Below are 20,071 nucleotides of genomic sequence, written 5' to 3' on the forward strand. Positions count from 1 at the left end.
AGTATAAGAACTAAAATAACAAAAATTGAAAGTATTAGAATCAAAATAAACATTTTGAAAGTAAAGGTTCAAATCATGGTAAAAAAATACGTGGACCAAAATAATATTTAAACCACAATAATTTGAATTTACAAAATGGATTATAATGGCTGGGCAATTCTCTATGACACAGCAGAAGCTGTAGATCGCTATTCATGCAGCAACTTGTCTGGCAAAAACCATTTCTGAAAAGATTATTTCACATGGCTGAAGCATATGAAAATTCTCTGTACATTGTTTATAATTTATGTTGGCTGTAGTCTGCAATTCCATCTGGTACGATCAAAGAATGAAAGCATTACTCTAATGATCATTCATCATCAGATCACAACAAGAAAAACAAATGGGACCAATCACACAGATTACTCTCTTCCTAATAAAGCAAATTACTCGAAAATGCATTGTAAAGTTGCAACAGACTAATATTTATTCTTAAATGACAGAGTAAATCCTAAGTATTATTTGTAAGCTAACTAGCTAACTCACATTGTATTGTATTTAAACATTCGAAATTCTCATTGCTTTTAATTCTTCAAAGATATTTGTAATATTGCGCTAACCATCTCAACTTCTTATAGGAGGGAAACTCAGTTTACTGTAGCCTGAATTTGAAAAACCAGGAACAATCCTAGAGGCTTAGCTTCTGGTTCTGGTACAAATGGCCTTTATATTTATTGCTTGTTAATGTTTGCAGTGGCGGGAGTTGATTTGATTTCAGGCTCAAGGTGATAATATAGTTCACAAAGGCAGTAGAGGCATATTTGAGGTGTAGATTTAGATTTTCTTCCATGGCACAAGCCAAAACTTTTGTCCATTTTTGTGATTCGTTTCTTGAGATTCATTGATCCTCCCCCAAAAGGGGAAGAAATTATTGTAACATACAGTTATATTGACACTGACACTGCCTCTAACCCTGTTTGAAAATGAGAACTTCAACATAGGTAAAAAATTGAACACCCAACTGCCACTTAAGTACCAATTTTCGTAACACAGATTTTAGCAATATGTTATCATCAGTTAAGGGGTTAACTATGTTATTTCCTGTGACATTCATAATTTAAGGCAAGAGAATCAATGACTTCCTTACCACAAACGGATTGACACTTGCATTTCATCACGGTACGGTTCCCAATGTTGCAACTTTCGACTGAGTTGAAAACATTCTCGGCCGGTCCCAGTGGCTAGAGCCTAGAGGAAGGTAAACAACGAAACAAACAAAACACAGAACATCAGACCAATGTATTTTAAATAAGCAATTGTGATCTCCCAAATAATGAGGAAGTGTACGAAAATCACCTTTAGAACTCACAATCTTATGGATACTCTGCTCATTCGAACTCTACATGAGGTCTTATCTATTTCTTCTGACCATCAATGATTTCAAACTCGATACAACGATATGTTGCTCGAAGTCATGAAATGATCCATAATCCAAAAGGGCATGCATTTCATATCACAGATGACACTGTTGCCCGATTTCTCCTCCTATCTCTAGTGGCCATTTTCTCCCCATACCTCTGAAATATATCAGCCAAATCAACCAACCCAGCTTCTCTCAACCTATTCCCCACCTCTCTAAACATCACCACTCCCTCCTCATTTGAGTAGTAATGCAAAAACTTGTTGTAGTCAAACCTTGGCACTTCAACTCCTCTTTTCATCATCCTCTCCACATACTTTGTGGCCTCCAATGACTGCCCATTCTTCACCAAACCCCCAACAAAAATGGTATCAAAATTCACAAGTGGGTCGAATCCCCTCCTCCCTCTCTTTCCTAAATGCCCCTGCAACAACATAACATATGTATGCATTATAGGCTCGCACCCTCTTTCTATCATTTCCCTGAAAACTTGGGTGGCTTCATTTGCCCTCCTCAACCTCAAAAGCCCCTTGATCAAAGCATGGTACACACCCAAATCAGGATTCTCTATCCTCTCCATGATCCTGTAACCCTCTCTCCTCCTCCCTCTTGCCAAAAGCCCATAAATCAGTGAGGAATGTGCTGAATTATCAGTTTCAAGGCCTCTCTTATGCATTTCGTCAAACACCACATATGCTTGCCTCACCTTGCCTTTGTTACATAACCATTTGTTCACAAGACTATAAGTTGAAGGAATCAGATCATTCATCCTGTTTGATCTCACTGCCTGAAAAAGCTTCAAAGCTTCATCAGGTTTGTTGGTCTTGAAGAGAGCATTCATCATCTCCTCCACAGCTTCCATGTCTGGTTCAAACCCTTCATCCACCATGAAGTTCCACAACTTTGAGGCCTCAATCAAATCCCCCACTTCACAAAACCCCTTAATCAACCACTTATAAGTAACCCCATCTGGCTTTATCCATTCCTTCAATTTGAAAACCAGAAACTTAGCCTCATCCACAAGTTTACAACTACACAATTTCTCCACTACTTTGTTCAGAGTCACTAAGCTATAACCAAACCCATATCCATCCATCAAATGGAAAAACTCCACACACTTCTTCAATTCTCTGGCCGCCGCCAGTGTTCTCAGAGCGATGACGAAGGTCTTATCAGTCACCAAACGCCGCCGCCCCGCCTCCTGAATCAAGACCCATAAGAGACCGATATTCCGGGAGTTTCCGGCGACGTCAATCATCTTATTGAAAGAGACCGCCGTGTGGGTGAAATTGGGGTCGGTTTCGGTGAACTGGAAGAAGCGGTAAACCGGACGCCATGAGAGAGGGAAGGTGTTGCAGACCCGGAGGAAGAACTCGTGGGAGAGGTTGAAATTACAGGCGCGAAGTTTGGAATGGAGCCTGGGATCGGGGGAGTTCTGTTGCTGATAGAGAACGGTACAGACGCGGCGGAGGCGAGCCGGGTTGATTGCCGCCGGCGCCGCCGTGGGGTGGGCGGTGGAATTCGAAGTGAAGGAACTGAAACGTTGGTGAAAGATGAAGGTTAAAGAGAACTTATCGATGATAATGCGTCGATATCTAACGACTGCCATTTTCAAGGGAATGGAATCAAGAAGCTCGAATTTAAACTATGAACTATGAAGGGAAACATGATTTTGGGGGAAACAAAAAAAGAGAAAAATGGAGATGCAGGGGATCGAACCCTGTACCTCTCGCATGCAAAGCGAGCGCTCTACCATTTGAGCTACATCCCCGAATTATTGACAGTAGATTATGTAACTTTTAATTAAACTTTTATAACTTGCAATCTAAATGGAGAATCTCAACCGTTCGAGCGTATTCAACTTGATATTAAAATCCAAAAGTTAATAATAAGTGGCGCGGGGATTCTAACTACACTCAGGTTCAAAACTAGATATTGTGTTAGATTTTTTTTATTTTATTTTATAATTATTGATAGATTTTAGAATGGAACAATATTCACTTTTTTTAATATTTGTTGCAACACTTTATAAGTGAAAAATGAAAAAATCATGTATTTATTTATGTTATTTTGAAAAAAGTTGAAAACGGGAACTAGAGACAAAAAATTTGATTTGATTGAAATTTTGGAAACATTTCATAAAAATGAGAAACGTAAAATAGAAACCGTTACCGGACGCTTATGTTTCTTAAATACTAAAAATGAGAAACAACAACATTATCAAACGAGTCCTTATAAGTTTTCTCTTTTCCTTTTTGCTTTTCTTAGTTATATGTAAACTATCAGGTTCATAAATATCTTATATTTCTGTTCGTTTCTTTCAATTATCGATTTATCGTGTGAGATGAAAAAGGAAGAATGAAATTATGGTAACAAATGTCTTTGTGTAAAAAATATCCCAACAGCATAAGAGAGCTAAGAAACATGGTACAAGACTTCGTATTATTTTCAGATGCGTGAGTATTCGTGCCTGAAATATATACAACAGTAATGCAAGAACAAAATAAAGCAAAAGAATAAACAATAAACTAAACTAAATAAAGTTGTTGTACTTGAATTTCTAGCGTGTTTGCAAGTTCATTGCAGCATAATCTTTGTAACATGGTGTAAGGTTTTGAATTGTCAAAAAGTATAATTACCAGGAAGAGAAGCACTCCATAATTGAATCAAACAAAATAATTAATTCTATAGATGATTCAATTGTTCATTCCCCATCATCGTTAAACTGAAGTAATTGTTTTTATTCTAACTCTATTGAAATTATTTTATTCAAAAGAACCATCAATTCACGTTTCTAAGCAACATACTCAAAATTTGTGAATCAAAATTCCTTGTTAAACTACAAAAATGGAGATTCCAATATATGACGTCATGAAACTTGCTTCTCATTTGACTTATCTGGTAGAACATGATACGGAGATCACAATCAACCATCTGCATTCTGCATTAGAGAACATCAAGAACCTTCCCCGGGATAAAGCTCGAGATGAACTCTAAACTCTTTTAAGTGATTCTCATGAAGAAATGAATTTGATGCAAATGTGTATATATATGATAACTAGGAGTTGGAGCTTTGCTCTCCTATACCCAGAAGCAACTGTGCACGTTCCAAGATCCGGATGCAGGAGAAATTAAGGGTATTTGGTATTAAGTTTATTGGGAGGTTCGAATTTGAGACCTTTAAGCCAATATGACCAAGAGATCCCAAGTCCTTGCCAACCAGGTTGCCTCTTTGGAGACTAATGCAAAGAATATTAAAATACCAAAATTTTCCTCCATATATTCTATAAAGTAAACATAAGCTGAACTTGAGAAAATTAAAGAAAAAACTTATTCTTGCTTTGTGAAGAATTCTTCCTATATGTAGACCATAAAGAGAAATATCCCAGCTAAAATGTTGTTTCACCTCCATCTAATGTTAATTTTTGTGTAACCATCATGAATGGTTTATTAGTCCAAAGGGGCTAAGGTAATTAAGAGGGAATGGATTCAAACCCCATGATGGCCACCTACCTTACGGATATAAAAAGAAAATGTTAATTTTTATGTTTAAATTTCATTTTGGTCCATGAAGTTTCAAAATACCTATTTTAGTCCTTGAACTAGAAAAAAGAATGTTGTGAGAGAGAGAGACCAGTATACCTTGACATTAGAAGATGTATCTTGGATCTACATTTCAAAGGTTTCCTCTCCAGATGCTTTTCTTGATACTCCTTCTGATACCTCATGCAGGAAGTTTCCCAGCAGCCTCTGATCCAAAACCATGTTGGGAACCTAGCAGAACCAAAGCTAATGAGTTAAGCTATAGACAGATAATGCGTATGTCATGTACCATAAGCAAAAAGAGAGTACGTGCCTTATCCCCAAAGAAAATCTTTGTATTATCAGCAATGGCCTCGATAAATTTAAGCTCAAGAAACTGGGGTGTAAGCTTCAGCTTGTTTGCCTCAGCTTCTTTTAGTACACTGAAAAGAAATGAATGTCATTACTCATTCAGGCTCTATGCAACCACATTCATTTCTCACTTCGAAAAGTGGAGGTGAGGAATAGGAAAGGCGAAAGGAGATGAGTACCGGTAATAATTGGCATCCGCAAGGCTTTTTTCACGGGCAAGATAGATTTGGTTGTCAATTTCTTGCTGCCTCCTGGCACTTTCCTTCTCCATCAACTTCTGTTCCATGAGGATCCTGCTAACATTGGCATTCTTCTCGGCTTCACTAATTGCCATTTTCTTATTGGTCTCTGCTTCTTTCTCCACTACCCTTTGTCTCTCTATGGCGATTAAAACCTATCCAAGTATGTCCAAGACTGCATAGCATTAGAATTAAGACAAGCGGTAATCTTTATTGATGCCTATTCATATAAATATGAACATATAAGTATACTTGCACATGTATTCACGCTAAATATTTTGAAAATAAAGGTGTAAACTTGATTTTGAATTCAAATGACATGAGAGAATATGAGTGTCCAAAGATGCTTCTGTATGTCTTCAACATATACTCTCAGTTCCAGCCATTGTGATTTTTACCTCCTTATAAAACTCAAACAGAACAATAAAAAAGTTTTCCCTTGATAGAGATGCACCTTTGTGCGTTCCACTTCCATGTCTTCAAAGTTCTTTCTGATAGAATTTGGGATGGTAGGTTTTGTTACACGCACACTGACGATTTCAATACCTGGAGCATAACGTGTACAGTCACCTTGGAGAGCATCTTTCATCTTTTCGTCAATCTGAACATGAAAAGTAGTAACTGATCATTGATGCTTAAAAAATGCTTAATGTCAAGCGGAAAAGTATCTATGAGAAATTTCATGGAAACATCAGCTTTAAAGCCTTAAACGGATTCCTTGAAAGAATTCACAGCTGAAGAAAAAAGAGCACATTTGATAAAAATGACTCTCTACAAATGAGGCAGTAAGTTGCCAAAATACTTGGAGTGGACAAACTTTAATAGCTAGATTATACGCTTGGCGTAATGCTCTAATCAGCTCTGCAGGCTGCTTGTAAATAGAAACAATAACAACACAGCTTAAAAGCATACATTTCATGTTTATTTTTACAAACCTGATCAAACACATCAATGTAAACTTGCTGAAGACTGTGAGAGCTACAAAACTGATTGATCTCATGATGAATCTTGTCATATATCCATATGTTATCATAATTCACCCCATAGTTGACCAGAGTGTCATACACATATTCCTTGCGGAGACGATTGACAACCTGAAAATAGCATCCTTATCAACTAAGATGAAAAATAAGAAATTCTAACATCAATTATTGCGAAGGAATTTCCTGGTAATTGCACCTCTATTTTCTCGAAGTTGATCATTACACCCCCCTTAGTACCACAGGGAATATCCCTTACCTGCATATGGACATAAATGAGTACAGCTTGAAAAATATTGAAATCCTAAATTTGGCTGAAAATTTTTCAAGTCTAATTTACTTGATCAGTCTGGAGGGTCACTTGAACAGGCACGAACTGGGTTAACAGAGGCAGCTTCAGGTGGAAACCTGAAAATTTAATATGAATAGAAGTACCAGGACATAAGTTCCGATAACCAAAAAAAGAAAGGATAGACTTGTACCTGGATCCGTTATTGTATTCAAAAGGGCACCTCCTCTCCAATATACCCCCACATGACCTTCTGGTACTTGGTGTAAAATGGAAAAGTTATTTTTAAAGTTTGATTGAGATGGAATCACCACCTGCATATACATAATGCTGTTATACAGCCACTAAAATCAACTAGATCAAGCACAATGCTTTCAAAATTGTTCATGTTTACATATCCTGTCCATTGTCTCCTTCAATTTGCTGAAGTTTATTTGTTATAACTTATACGACTCATTTGGTCAAAATTTCTTAATTATTGAGTTAATTTTAGGCTCCTACTTTTAACAGCTACGAATTCTTTTAACCAAACTGCTACAAGATCAACTTGCAAAGATGGATAAGACTAGTTTGTAGGACAATGCACGGCTAAGAAGAAGGTAAACAGGTAATATTCTCAACAAAAACAAAAAGAAGAAAAAAAAGAGAGATAGACAGAATATATAAATATAATTTTATAACCATCATTGAATTTGGCAAGTGTCATACATTTAGTGATTTCATTTGAAGCATTAATCACAGAAACTTTTGCAATAGATTCCAGCCCTTATTTGAATGGATTGGAAAGCCTTTTCTAACTTCCACTTGAGCAATAAAACTCACAGTTATATAAATAAATAGATATATCGTAATATGGCATCGAATGTGAGTTAATAACAAGTATACAGCCAATGACACAATCAAACAACAGAAGTTATAATAAGTCGAAGATACAGGCACTTTCGTACATGAAGTGTTAAAAGCATAACTCAACATAGACGAAAAATCAGGGCATTCAGCTCGGACAAAGGCCTTTGACCTCAGATAGGAAAAAATCGTATCAAATAATGGATCATCCAAAGAGTAAGTTGTAGCCACATGAAACTTAAGAAAAAAAAAAAAGAAAATCACGAAACCTAGCGCGTTTCGCAGCTCGATAAGGAAGCGATAAGATACCATGGAAAAGATGGCGACGAAGGTGGCGAAAACTGCGAATATGGATGAGAAACTGCCGCCGGATTCTGGAGGACGAGGCTGCGGAGATGGTGGTCGCGGTTGCGGATTGCGATCCATGGCGAGGACACACTCTCAAAACACTGAATCGAATCACGAAGAAGGTCTTGGGCGGCGAGTGGAGTTCTCGACTTTCAGCTTCGCAGATTGAATCCAACTGTTTTCCGAAATGAAGGAAGAACTGCTCTGAACGAGAAATCTCTTGCCAGCCAAGCTTCATAGTGGGCTGAAAATATATATATATATATTTTTTTTTTTTCTTTTTTTTTTTTTTTCTAAAAGTCGGCAAAATTTGGATTTTTTTTAAATAATTATTTTTTAAAAACAAATCACAAACACGTGAGGCTTTAAAGTAATTATAAAAATAGGATAGATGAATCGAAGGTATAGACTGCGATTTACCCAAAATCGCAGATGATTGCTGCGATTTTCATCGTGAATCGCAACCATTGCCTACAACTAATATCGAAATCGTGGTCAATTAGCAGTTATTGGTTGCGACTTCTCCCGAAGTGGCACAGATGGAGCCACGTCTCTACTGACAGATCCTTTATTATTTTTTTATTTTTATTTTTATTTTAAATTTGGAAGTCGCAGCCACCTTTGTTTTTGGTTAAATTTGGAAGTGACTGCCCACTTCTTCTTTTTTGAATTTAGAAGTTGTGAGCGTGCACTTCTCACTAATATCCCTTTACTTTTTTTATTTTATTTAAAAAATCATAATTTAAGAAGAATACCATCATGTTAATTTTTTCATATTTGGAAAATAGTTCATGAATTACCTACAATATGATGGATATATTCTTGTAATGCGATAATTTTAAACAAAATAATTATAAAACAAACAAAACCCTTACATATCCCAAAATTTAGGTTTTTAAAGCAATATATTTCGCCATGCAAATGACAGAACATATTGGTTTCATGTAATTTATACCTTGACTTTTAGGTTTTTATTAATTTAATAATTTTTTATCGATTTAGTTTATATTAAATTTAAATGTTATTTTATAGAACATACGAAGATGAAACATGATAAGCCAAATGACATTTTAATCGGTTTTAATATAATTTTAAACTTTTAGACTTTAAATGACATTCTAATTAAAATTTAAAATAAAAAACAAATGAACAAAAAAATTAATCACGTCTCAATTAAATTTTGCAATATTAATAAAATAACTATATATAAATTAAAATATTAATAAAATAATAATATATAAATTAAAATATAAATTAAATTAAATTAAAAAAATAAAAAGGTAGAAGTCGCCTACAATGTAGGCGACTTCCAAAAATAAAAAAATAAAAAAGTGAAAGTCGCGGACAATGTACGCAATTTCCGCCCAATCAAATATACACGTTTGCCTCACAGGGCGAGTTTTGACTTTTATTTTGACCTAACCTATTTTTGTCAATAGTTTTGAAAAACCTAACTTACATTTGAATTTATTTATTTAAATTACATTTACTTTGCAGTTATTTTTAGACTAACATTATTTTTTAATTTATTTTTAAATTAGATTATTTTAAAACTTTGTCTGCAGCTCCATTTATAGTCAACAGCTAATTAGTTGTTTATTTTTATTTTTAAGCCTAAAGTCTGTTTTGTCCTTTAATTTCTCTGTCTTTATTTTTAGTATTTTACTTTAACTCATCAATTTGTTATCGAAAGAAGAATCTACTTCAACCGACATACATAACATAAAATCACACTTGGGAAGGGGGACAATTAGCTAGAGCAGCAGGTGTTGTAGCGAAACCAGAAAAGTTTGGGTAGAGCCGGATCTAAATGTTGGCTAGGTAAGTGTCCTGTAGTAGCGGAACCATGCAAGGAATAATAAACTTACATCACGATATCTTTTTCTTCCTCATTCTGATTTTGTTTTCGTATCACGGATCTTGGTTCGCGCTTTATGGCATTTCCACTATAAAACAATAAAATACCGCAAAGGATTGTTCATGGAACTACTATCGAGATTCATTGGACCATTTTTCGTAGTATCATCCCAATGTTCATTGCTATACCATCATTTGCTCTCTTATACTCAATAGACAAGGTAGTAGTAGAATAATCTATCATGATTGATTAGAATAGAATCTAGAATAAAATAATATCTATAGAATATATAAATTAGAGAATTAGAAATTCTAAAATAAAAATAATAAACAAATGTTCCACTACATAATTTAAAATTTGAGTTTCTAACCATGATTACTATTATATTATTCATTATAATAATAACTTGTTATAATTAAAGATAACTTTTTATAATTGAATGAAATTATTCGGTTTTTACTTTTTTTATTAAAAAAAAACACTATGTCTTCTATTCTCTCTTCAATGGCTGGAGTATGCCAAAAGCGAGAGAAACCCCATCCCTCTCTTTCATTTTTTCGTCCCCATGTCGTCACACGGGAGGGACATGGGGACGTAAAAAAGGGGAGCCTATCAACTTGTTCCGACCTAGGATAATAAGCTCATGAGCTTAGTCTTACTTCACCGTCGAGAAACGAAAGAAGACTTCCATCTCCAAGTTTAACTCAGAAGAATAAAGTATAGGCATTCCACTATTGTTACAATTTTCTGAAAGATAACTATCTTGTTTCATCTAGAAATTTATATAGAATCATTGAAAAAGACTTTCCTTTATAAGAAAGAAAAGACTTACTGTCTTTGGGATCTAATGCTACACCGCTACTCAATATCGTAGGGGATCCACCCTATTACATAAGTGGATTCCTTCATTTTGATCTTATATCATGATATAAGTAAGCAATTTTTATTGTATCGGCCAAAAACCTGACTAATTGATCTTTACGGTGCTTCTTTATCAATGAGATACTTTATCCTGTCCATCTCTTACCAAAAACAAGTCATTTATGGATATTATTGGGAGGTTCGTGCGAATGCAGTGTAGTCCCTTTTTCACTCTACAAGGATCAAGATCAAATTAACGTTCATTGTCTCTTTCTGTCAAAAGAAGATATATTTCTAGTCTTTTAGTAAATAACGATAAAGTGAGACAAAAATTTTATAGTTCGGATCTCTCTGGTAAAAACGAAAGCAGAATTCCTTATTATTCAGAACTTAATCCAATCCTATGTACGGGTCAATGTAATCTCACATATCCTGCTATTTTCCACGGTAATTATGATTTGTTGGCAAAGAGGCAAAGAAATGGATTCATCATTCAATTTGAAGCACTTCAAGAACGAGAAAAAGAGCTATCATTCCCTTCCGATATTTCGATTGAAATACCCATAAATGGTATTTTTCGTAGAAATAGTATTCTTGCTTATTTGGATGATCCTCAAATTTTCCTATTAATATATTGCCTTTTGTTTTGTTCAATAAGAATTGAGGAGATTATCAATTATTCAATAATTAAACTAAGCTAGATGACTTTTACACTATATACACAAATACAAATTAAATTAATTGATTTGAATTTCTATTCACTGAAATTCCTAAGAATAATGTTGGTTGAACGTGCTAACCAGATCAATTAGTAATATTTAGCATAATACATCAAGTGTGACGTGAGATGGTATATCTTTTTGACAAAATAAATGCGAAACATATTAAAAATATTATTTAACATGTATTATGCTTCCTAACCACTCTCACCTAATATTTTTCACTACTCATACTCATCCTTATTTTATTTTGGTCAAGTTAATAACCATTTCATTTTTAATTTTATGTTTAAAAAAATAATGGTTGTTTGCTCAAAATTTATTTGATGTGTTTTAACACATTTGAATTCCCAGTCAAATTCTAAGAACAAAAATAAAATTATGATTTTTTTAGTTTTTAAATTTTAGATTAAATTTTGAAAATATTTTTAGAATTATATACAAAACCAAATAAATATGTGAATGAAAGTATAGTTTACAAATTTAATTTAAAAGGGAATAATAAATAACCAAAAAATAAAATAGTGGTCAAAACACCAATATTAACATAGCTCTAATTACATCTCCTCCTTTCGTTTTAGAGGCGGTAGGTTCGAAAGTTATATCCCCAATTTATTGTATTAAAAAAATGGCCGTAAAAAATAATGTGTAAGATCAATATTTAAATGAAGAATGTTTTTTCCTTTTGACCGTATTTAAATTACAATGTTTATTTAGTCAGGGGTGGGATGGGATAAAATAAACGCAACAGGGACTAATTTGTAATTTAACTATGAAATAGAACAGCCCCTGGTTTGGATTGGATAGAGCCTTTGCCCGCGCTTGCGCCATAGCTGGTGAAGAAGATGCTCGCTCTAACAGTGGCTTCCAGTTTGGGCTCCGCTCCACTGCACACGAAATGGAAGAAACCGAAGCGTCTAGGGTTCACCATTAACGAATTTCCTTCATTCCTTCCCAAAGAAGTTGAGAATATCAAAGACCAGTTTGCTCGGAAGCTCGCTACAAGAATTGAGAGGCTACCCGTAAGTTCGAATTCTCTTGAAAATTCATACTATTTGGTTGTTGTCCAGTCGCGTGCTAATTAGTTGGGATAGGCGGGGGAAAATGGAAACTGGACCTCGCCATGCGAGGGAGATAAAGCCATGTTTCTTTTGGCATTCTGCCATCCAATTTGATCAAAGGGTTCTTTACTTCTGAGGGATTTTCTGTGTTCCTTATCTGACTTATATTGTTCCCGCTCTGCATGCAGGTCAGCTTCTCTGACACTTGTATTATGAGCAGTTTCGTGAAGCCGTCAATACAGAGCAAAGCAAGTCCAGTGGTTCTTCTCCATGGGTTTGACAGGTTCCTTCACTTACTAGTTACAATAATCCAACACAATTGTTTATTTTATTTTTTGTTTATCCTTTCATCGTTCATCACATCTTATATTCAGCTCCTGTTTAGAATGGAGATACACATATCCATTGCTCGAGGAAGCTGGTTTAGAAACCTGGGCTGTCGACATTCTTGGCTGGGGCTTTTCTGATTTAGGTCTGTCTAATGGCTGTATTCCTCTTTTCGTTGATCGTTATTCCCATCATTTCTGTCTCTAATTTTCGCAGTTGCATGTGATAGAAAGACTGCCACCATGTGACGTGACTTCTAAACGCGATCATTTGTATCAGGTGATGAAAACGTTCTATTAAGATCTGTGTTATTCTTATTAAAAATAAGATGATTTTCCTGTTATGTACTTGGGGAAATGTTCTCTTCAATTCCAGTTATGCTTCCTTCCAATATGATCATAATTGGACTTTCCAAGCACATACCCTGTTGTGCTCTTTTAATAATATGACACTTACAGCATTGCTATTAGCTTATTTCATTTTGCTGTCGTTTCTATAGACTTGTTCATAGTTATCCTGTTCTTTTCATTCTTTTTATCTTTTTTTGCATAATTTCTGATTGTTGATCCCAATTGTATTTTGCCCGGTTATGTTCAAACTAACTAAGTTTTTGCTCTGTCCTGACGATAGCTTTGGAAATCTTATATTAAAAGGCCAATGGTATTGGTTGGACCCAGCCTTGGCGCTGCTGTTGCTATTGATTTTGCAGTCAATCATCCAGAAGCTGTAAGTATCTCCAAATCAAATTTATGACTACAAAATTTAAGTTATATCCCAACTCAAAGTTATCCTTGAGTTTTCTGTTTAATGTAATGGGATGATTTCAGGTTGATAGGCTTGTGTTGATTGATGCAAGTGTATATGCAGAAGGTACAGGAAACTTAGCTACTCTACCAAGATTGATTGCCTATGCTGGGGTGAGTTTTTGCTCACTTCTTTGAACATTCCATCGAGTGTGCTAGCTAAGCATTTTCCTTCATAGTTTTAATTTATGCAATTACGAGACAGAACCACAAACTCTTGTTTGACAGGAAAACATGAAAGATATTGCGTAGCACCACCAAGAAACTTTCGTATTAATTTCTTCTGCAAAATCTTTATGGCGAGAGTTATCTAGGTTGATTTGTTGTATGGCATTGTCATAACTGCAGTGGCTTATTTTGATCAGGTATTTTTATTGAAGAGCGTTCCCCTGCGCGTATATGTGAATCTTTTAGCCTTCACTGACATATCATTTAGTACCAACCTGGATTGGAGCAATGTAAGTTTTTTCCTGCATAAAGGAGAATAAATTATCGTATCTTGTTGACTCGACGTGTATCTTGTTAGACTGAAGGCTTAATTGACATAAAGATTAAATGCTATGTGTTTATAACCAATCGACTCACCCCCTGATCCTACTATTTTTCTTCTATCCCTACTAATATTTTATTAGATCGGCCGCCTGCATTGTTTACTGCCTTGGTGGGAGGATGCGACTGTTAAATTTATGTCAAGTGGAGGATATGATGTCGGTGGCCAGATTGAAAAGGTTAGTACAATTTCTTTGATATTATATGTCTGATGAAGTCGCATCAGCCATATCAATGAAAAGTTGTATGTATGTTAGTGTGAGGTAGGGAAAGATCTCATTCCTCATCAAGAAAGGGTAGTTCAAATGACTTTTCTTTAATGTCGTTGAAGAAATAAGAATGAATGCCTTGTCTTATGGTTTATTTGCCAATTATCTTATTAACATTTTTATCTAACCAAAAAAAAAAACAGTTATCAGAATTTGAGAATCTTTAGGTAATTCTGGTTTAATAGGTGAAGCAGAAGACGCTTATTATATGGGGCGAGGATGATCAAATCATCAGCAACAAACTTGCAGTGGTTAGTGTTTATTGCAATTCTAAAAAATGAGACAGGTAAAATTGATTTAGGTTGCCAGAAAATATTGTGAGAAAGGCCGTGAAGGATATAGCAAACAAGAAAAATCTTTTATTTTTACCACCTGACCCTACTACGTTGATTACCAACAAATTGATAGGATTTTAAATCCTAGGTAGGTGGACATAAATCAATTCCTTCCCCAAGCTCCTTTATTTTTTAAGTGCCAAGTGGCTTTATCGTCTTTTGCCTTTTTGCATTGAATCATTATTGTTAGAATAACCTCACCACATGATTTTTCTAAAAATGCAATGCAGAGGTTGCACTGTGAACTGCCAAATGCAGTTATTCGTCAAATACCTGAATGCGGCCACCTTCCTCATGTCGAGAAGCCAAGTTTTGTTGCCAAATTGATTATGCAATTTGTTCACGAAGATTCCAGAAAAGAGGTTCAGTATGTTAATAGTGGATAACTTTTCTTTGCACCTGCTTACATTGTTTAATCCTATTAATGGATTTTCTTCATTCTGCCTCTGGTTTGTCAATCCTGGCGTGTGCTGTGCAGTGAGGGCTGGAAGGTGTTCTACATGTTGAAATCCAGTAAAATATAACATCGTGGAAATCAAATTAAACCAAAAACTCCATAATATTTGCCTCTGATTGTGTTTCTTTGCCAGATGATGGTGGAAGTAGTTCCCTCCCTCCCTCCAAAATCTAGGACTAGTTAACTACATGAGAGTTGGTCTAGTCGTCTAAGAGACAAGTTAGAAGAGTAAAGACTTCGAAGTTATGGGTTAAATGGGTCAAGTTAAAAAAGTAGAGGAACTTTGGGGATTTGGGTTAAATTACATAATAGCTACCTATTTAAATGGTTAAATTGTTGTCCCATTGGATTAGTTTTCTGGTAAGTTGATCCAGATAGGCAGGTACTCTTGCCTCAAAATGAGGAAAATAAAAATCAACCTGAACAAAAGATATATCTTTGATCAAAAAGCAAGGTTAAAATTATCACCCGTTTAACTCCTGTTTGAGCTAACTTTCGTTTGATTCTAGGTTAGCTGTGATGGGTCTTTTGAGCCTAGAAAATTTTGAAATGGATGGGCCTGTGTCCTGAGTCTGTGGCCAATGTACAGATATAAGTTTATGGACTGAGTTTCAATGGTTGGATTTTCTTCACATTTACATTCTTGGAGGTTGAATTTGAGGTTTTTTCAAAAAATTGAAATCCTGTGTATTGGCTGTTTTGCAGATTAATAACTTTAACTTATTGGGTAGGTATCTCTTTTGATAAATCGGGATTGATGATAATGATATGGTAAAGAACTTGAAAATATAAGTGGTTGTATGGAAAATTCTTTTACGACAGCAGGTCAATTTGAACATAGTTCTACTAATTAAGCTACACTACTAGTAACCTTCGTAAACATTGAATATTTAATTCTTACTCCTACCTCTAATTGACTAATTGATGAAATTGATTAACTAATCAGGCAGCAAAAGTGACAATGGCTGCAATGGTTGTCAAGTCATTGTTATTCTAAAATTTATTTTCATAACAAGTTCAAATAGACTTTCTTTGACTCCGTCTTTATTTATTTTTTAATTGAACTAGGATTAAAACACAGTTAAAAAAATAGATAATCCATAAGCCAATAAAATTTTAAAAAAATAGAAAATTATAAATAAAATTATTATCAATCAGATTTTAAAGTAAGCACTTACTCATCACATATATGGGCACGAATCTATTGTAATCAACCAAATATAGTTGGTAGGTAGTTCATTAGTCTATTCATAGCGCTACCACCAAATGTTCAAGTATTGTTTGGATGAGTTTCCAAACACACATATATATATCTTTTTTATATATATAAAAAATAAATCCATTATTAAAGTTGGGTATCATGTGTCTTCAATCCGCATCTTGTCCCACCCGTGTTATCCTCCATTCACCTCGTAAATATGAACCTTATAAAATTTAACCACTCTTATAGCATATAGTTTACCTAAAGTAACACAAGTCATAAATTTTATGTCAACATGAACTTAGTTCAGCAGTAATTGACACCTATCATTATTATGCTAACATGAACTTAGTTCAGCAGTAATTGACACCTATTTTTATTATGCTAACATGAACTTAGTTCAGCAGTAATTGACATCTATCTTTGACCAAGAGGTCATGAGTTCGAATTTCCCACTCTGCTTATTGTACGCTTAAATAAAAACCCCATGAACTTTATTATAAGAAAAAAGAAATTAATGATGAACAAAGAGCAGAATTATTGATTAGTGGGTACAAAGTCCCATTAAATTAAGGAAAATACAGCCTCTATTAGATATACAAAAGTGAAAAATATCTAAGAGGATCAGGTTCCATTCCAGTAGAAAATCATACCACCATTCAATAAGGAATCAAATTCTCCACCCTTTTTTAGAACTTTAGAAAACAACGTTCCTGGCTTTCCTTCCATCCAACAAATAAAACTAATGGCCGCCATTGTCGTCGTCCTTGGACCTCCCTAAAAGAAGAGCGACAACCAAAACGCCACAGTGGCTGTGAAGAACAAGAAATTAGAGGCTGCTGCAGTGAGAGCTGCAGCAGCACTTCCATCAATGCTATTCCCACTGCTCCCAACGCCACCCGTTGGGCTTATCCCACTGCCAAACACCGAGGGGGAGGTGGTGCCTGGGGTCATGGTTGAGGGTGGTGTTGTTGATGGGTTTGTGGTGGTTCCCGGCGTGGTGCCGGGCATGGTGGTCGCTGGGGTGGTGCTGGTTGGGGTTGTGGTGGGGGTTCCTGTGCCACTGAAACAGAGAAAAAACAGAGAGGGGAAAGGGAAAGGGAAATTGGTTTTAATGTCATTGTCATTCATGGAAACTTCAAAGGTAAAATTTGTAATTGGACATAAAAAGGAAGCAGATATGGATCATCAAAAATTAAAGCAAATCTAGAAGATAGGTGTCTAAACAATGGAATTATATCTTGGAGAAGAAGAGGGCAAATATGACACAAAAAAAGTCATATCAACATCAGACAGCTTGCATTCTTTTAGTAGGCAAAGCACTGTTAAAAGAAGTGGTTTTAGTCTTTTAGACATTATCAATGAGAGGGTTCTGGATCTACTCCACTGTTTTGAAACAGGGAGGTAAAAGTGAAGTTTTACTGTCAAAAAAATTTACCCATAGGAAGATTTTTATCCAAAATGATGTATTTAATCACAGTATTTGGTCATGTAGATTATATTATCTACAAATTTAACTTTCTAGAGAAAAAGATGCAACAGCTATGAACAAATCCCCACAAAGCCAAACTTAGGAAAAGAGAGAGGGAATTGGATTCTTGACAGAAGTTCTTTTTCCCCCCTCTTTTTTCTCAGGCAGCAGATTCTCACCCACACCAACTTAAAAAGTAGGGGAAAAGATAATTTTGTGTGAGAGAAAGAAAGTCTCTAGAAAATTGGGATGTAGCATGTTCAGACCCAAATTCCCAGTAATAAAAAATGGAGATCACTGAGACTAGAACTCTACTTTCTTTGACCTCTCCGATTCCAATTCCACCCCAATTGTAATTCACATCTTGTAAACAAAGTATTCAACAACTCAAAACCCCTTTTCATTTGGGACATACACATTCAACAGAAAGTAATATCTAAAAAGTGATCAATTCTCCAAAAACTGCAAGAGAAGAGGGTGAAGGAATTGAAGTGGTACCTGGGACTGGAAGGATAAACACACCCAGAAGCTCCAGCTGTAAGAAAAAAGGATAAAAAGACCCAAAAAACTGTAAGCAGCAGAAACAAAACAGTTGATGAAGAAGCTGAAATAGAAGGTGTAATACCAGGAGGAGACGGGCTAGGCGTGGCAGTTCCTGAGAAATCACAGCTACCCTGAACCTGACCCTTCCTCTGAAAATAGCTGTTAACGGCATAGCTACAGTGATCCTTTACGGTATTGGGTTGAAAACAAGGGCCATTTTGAAGGATTGGAGTGCAATCGGCTCCAGCTCCACAGGCATAATCCAGACTCTTCTGAAGGGCTTGATCGCTTTGCCCATCCTTACAAACACAATAGGTCGCGCCTGAGGAAGAAGAAAAAGAAGTTTTGCAACAATGGAGGACAACAGTTAGTTTCAGATTCTAATCTTCAGAAATTCCATTATAAGTTGCGGAATTACTTAAAATGATGAGATGCCTAGGAAGAGAAAGATTCCAGAAGCTTACTTGAATGGCCAGTGAAGGCCATGAAGAGCAGATAGCAGAGCAAGATGATGGCCATGGCTGAGGAGAAGATTCTGAGAGAGAACAGGGGAGAGGAGAAATATCGGCGATTCAAGAGAAGTGGCAAAACCAGAGAGAGAGAGAGAGAGAGAGAGAGAGAGAGAGAGGTGTCGTGGAGAATGGAGATTTCTAATGGGCAAGAGAATGTAGGGGCGGTGCCAGTGTGTCTCTATTCACCTTTTTTTTTTCTTTTTCCTTTTTCCTTCCATCCCCTTTTTCTGTCTTGACATTCCAAGATATTTAACATCCAAAAAGTAGAGCATTATCAGCTGATTGAGGTATTTTGGTATAGGAGTTTGAAAATTTACGTAGTTTGAGATTGAAAAGTTTGAAATTTAGATTCATGGGTTTGAAAATTTATCTAGTTTGAGATTGAAACGTAGTTTAGGATTGAAAAGTTTGGAAATTAGATTCATGGGGTTGAAAGCTCACGTAGTTTGGAAATTTGATTCATGAGTCTGGAAATTTATATAGTTTGAGATTGAGATACATAACCTTACATCATCCTGTTGTATATATTTTGATTTACAGGTTGACTCAATTACTCTGCAAACATGAATAGAATAAAGAATAAGAGTGTGATAAAGTTGGGGGATTGATTTTCTTTGATGATTAAGAAGAGAAAGTTGGGATCATCCTCCATGAGTGAACATGAGAAAGATTGTGTGGAGAAGGGAAAGGAGAAAACAAGCTTAGGTAGGATGCACAGCCAAAATGTTCAAAAAATGGAAATTGACAACAAGGTTTGAATTTTAGGGGTTGCTTTGAAATCACTTCACTTTTACATTGATGCGTCAGTCTTGTAAAGGTGGTTGAAGTGATGAATGGAATGTGGAATTTGATATTCCCTGGAGATTATAAACTCACCACTCACCACTCACCACACATGTAAAGTTGCATTTATATCCATTAATATAACTACTCCGATGCTGGGAACTTGTATAGATTATGGAACCATGTATTGAATTATTAACTTCTTTAAATCGTGCCAAGTATAGCTTAACGAGTTAAGATATTTATGTTCGATCAGATGGTCGTGAGTTTGAACCTTCAACTTCAAGAGGAATTGTCAATTATCACTGAACTAGGCTTATGTTGGCA

The 20,071-nt window shown here is 35.5% G+C and overlaps 4 protein-coding genes and 1 non-coding gene across 8 annotated transcripts; 1 reads left to right on the forward strand and 4 right to left on the reverse strand.

The window, feature by feature from the left end:
• Positions 1-16: 16 nt before the first annotated feature.
• Positions 17-3,127, reverse strand: LOC111004625 (Pentatricopeptide repeat (PPR) superfamily protein). Its single transcript, XM_022275708.2, has 3 exons — positions 1,336-3,127; positions 1,127-1,227; positions 17-312 (listed from the first exon to the last, which is right to left on the reverse strand). Exon 1 carries the CDS (start codon positions 3,006-3,008, stop codon positions 1,488-1,490), a length of 1,521 nt encoding a protein of 506 aa, XP_022131400.1. The 5' UTR covers positions 3,009-3,127; the 3' UTR covers positions 17-312; positions 1,127-1,227; positions 1,336-1,487.
• On the reverse strand, positions 3,098-3,170 carry TRNAA-UGC (transfer RNA alanine (anticodon UGC)). Its single transcript has one exon. It is a non-coding gene; the product is annotated as a tRNA-Ala (tRNA).
• An 890-nt stretch (positions 3,171-4,060) lies between these two features.
• LOC111004670 (SPFH/Band 7/PHB domain-containing membrane-associated protein family) lies at positions 4,061-8,222 on the reverse strand. 2 transcript variants are annotated; one of them, XM_088127057.1, is made up of 10 exons: positions 7,957-8,222; positions 6,995-7,115; positions 6,853-6,920; positions 6,712-6,771; positions 6,468-6,626; positions 5,987-6,133; positions 5,473-5,687; positions 5,256-5,364; positions 5,042-5,173; positions 4,061-4,333 (listed from the first exon to the last, which is right to left on the reverse strand). In XM_088127057.1, exons 1-9 carry the CDS (start codon positions 8,071-8,073, stop codon positions 5,069-5,071), a joined length of 1,101 nt encoding a protein of 366 aa, XP_087983183.1. In that variant the 5' UTR covers positions 8,074-8,222; the 3' UTR covers positions 4,061-4,333; positions 5,042-5,068. The 2 variants fall into 2 exon arrangements, with proteins under 2 accessions (XP_087983183.1, XP_087983182.1); XM_088127056.1 differs by having other exon boundaries at positions 4,061-4,340.
• A 3,979-nt stretch (positions 8,223-12,201) lies between these two features.
• LOC111004671 (alpha/beta-Hydrolases superfamily protein) lies at positions 12,202-19,953 on the forward strand. 3 transcript variants are annotated; one of them, XM_022275781.2, is made up of 11 exons: positions 12,202-12,455; positions 12,683-12,777; positions 12,869-12,966; positions 13,051-13,100; positions 13,452-13,547; positions 13,649-13,738; positions 13,990-14,082; positions 14,257-14,352; positions 14,628-14,693; positions 15,008-15,139; positions 19,502-19,953. In XM_022275781.2, the coding sequence occupies exons 1-11, from the start codon at positions 12,279-12,281 to the stop codon at positions 19,526-19,528; spliced, it is 1,020 nt and encodes a 339-aa protein (XP_022131473.1). In that variant the 5' UTR covers positions 12,202-12,278; the 3' UTR covers positions 19,529-19,953. The 3 variants fall into 3 exon arrangements, with proteins under 3 accessions (XP_022131473.1, XP_022131474.1, XP_087983916.1); XM_022275782.2 differs by lacking the exon at positions 19,502-19,953 and adding an exon at positions 15,256-15,348; XM_088127790.1 differs by having other exon boundaries at positions 12,316-12,455; positions 12,880-12,966.
• LOC111004672 (PLASMODESMATA CALLOSE-BINDING PROTEIN 2) lies at positions 16,954-19,143 on the reverse strand. The gene is made up of 4 exons (XM_022275783.2): positions 18,914-19,143; positions 18,532-18,771; positions 18,405-18,441; positions 16,954-17,498 (listed from the first exon to the last, which is right to left on the reverse strand). Exons 1-4 carry the CDS (start codon positions 18,966-18,968, stop codon positions 17,213-17,215), a joined length of 618 nt encoding a protein of 205 aa, XP_022131475.1. The 5' UTR covers positions 18,969-19,143; the 3' UTR covers positions 16,954-17,212.
• Positions 19,954-20,071: the final 118 nt, after the last annotated feature.

Source organism: Momordica charantia, assembly GCF_013281855.1.
Source record: "Momordica charantia cultivar OHB3-1 chromosome 8 unlocalized genomic scaffold, Mcharantia_2.0 BLBB01000008.1, whole genome shotgun sequence".
NCBI classification, from domain to species: domain Eukaryota; kingdom Viridiplantae; phylum Streptophyta; class Magnoliopsida; order Cucurbitales; family Cucurbitaceae; genus Momordica; species Momordica charantia.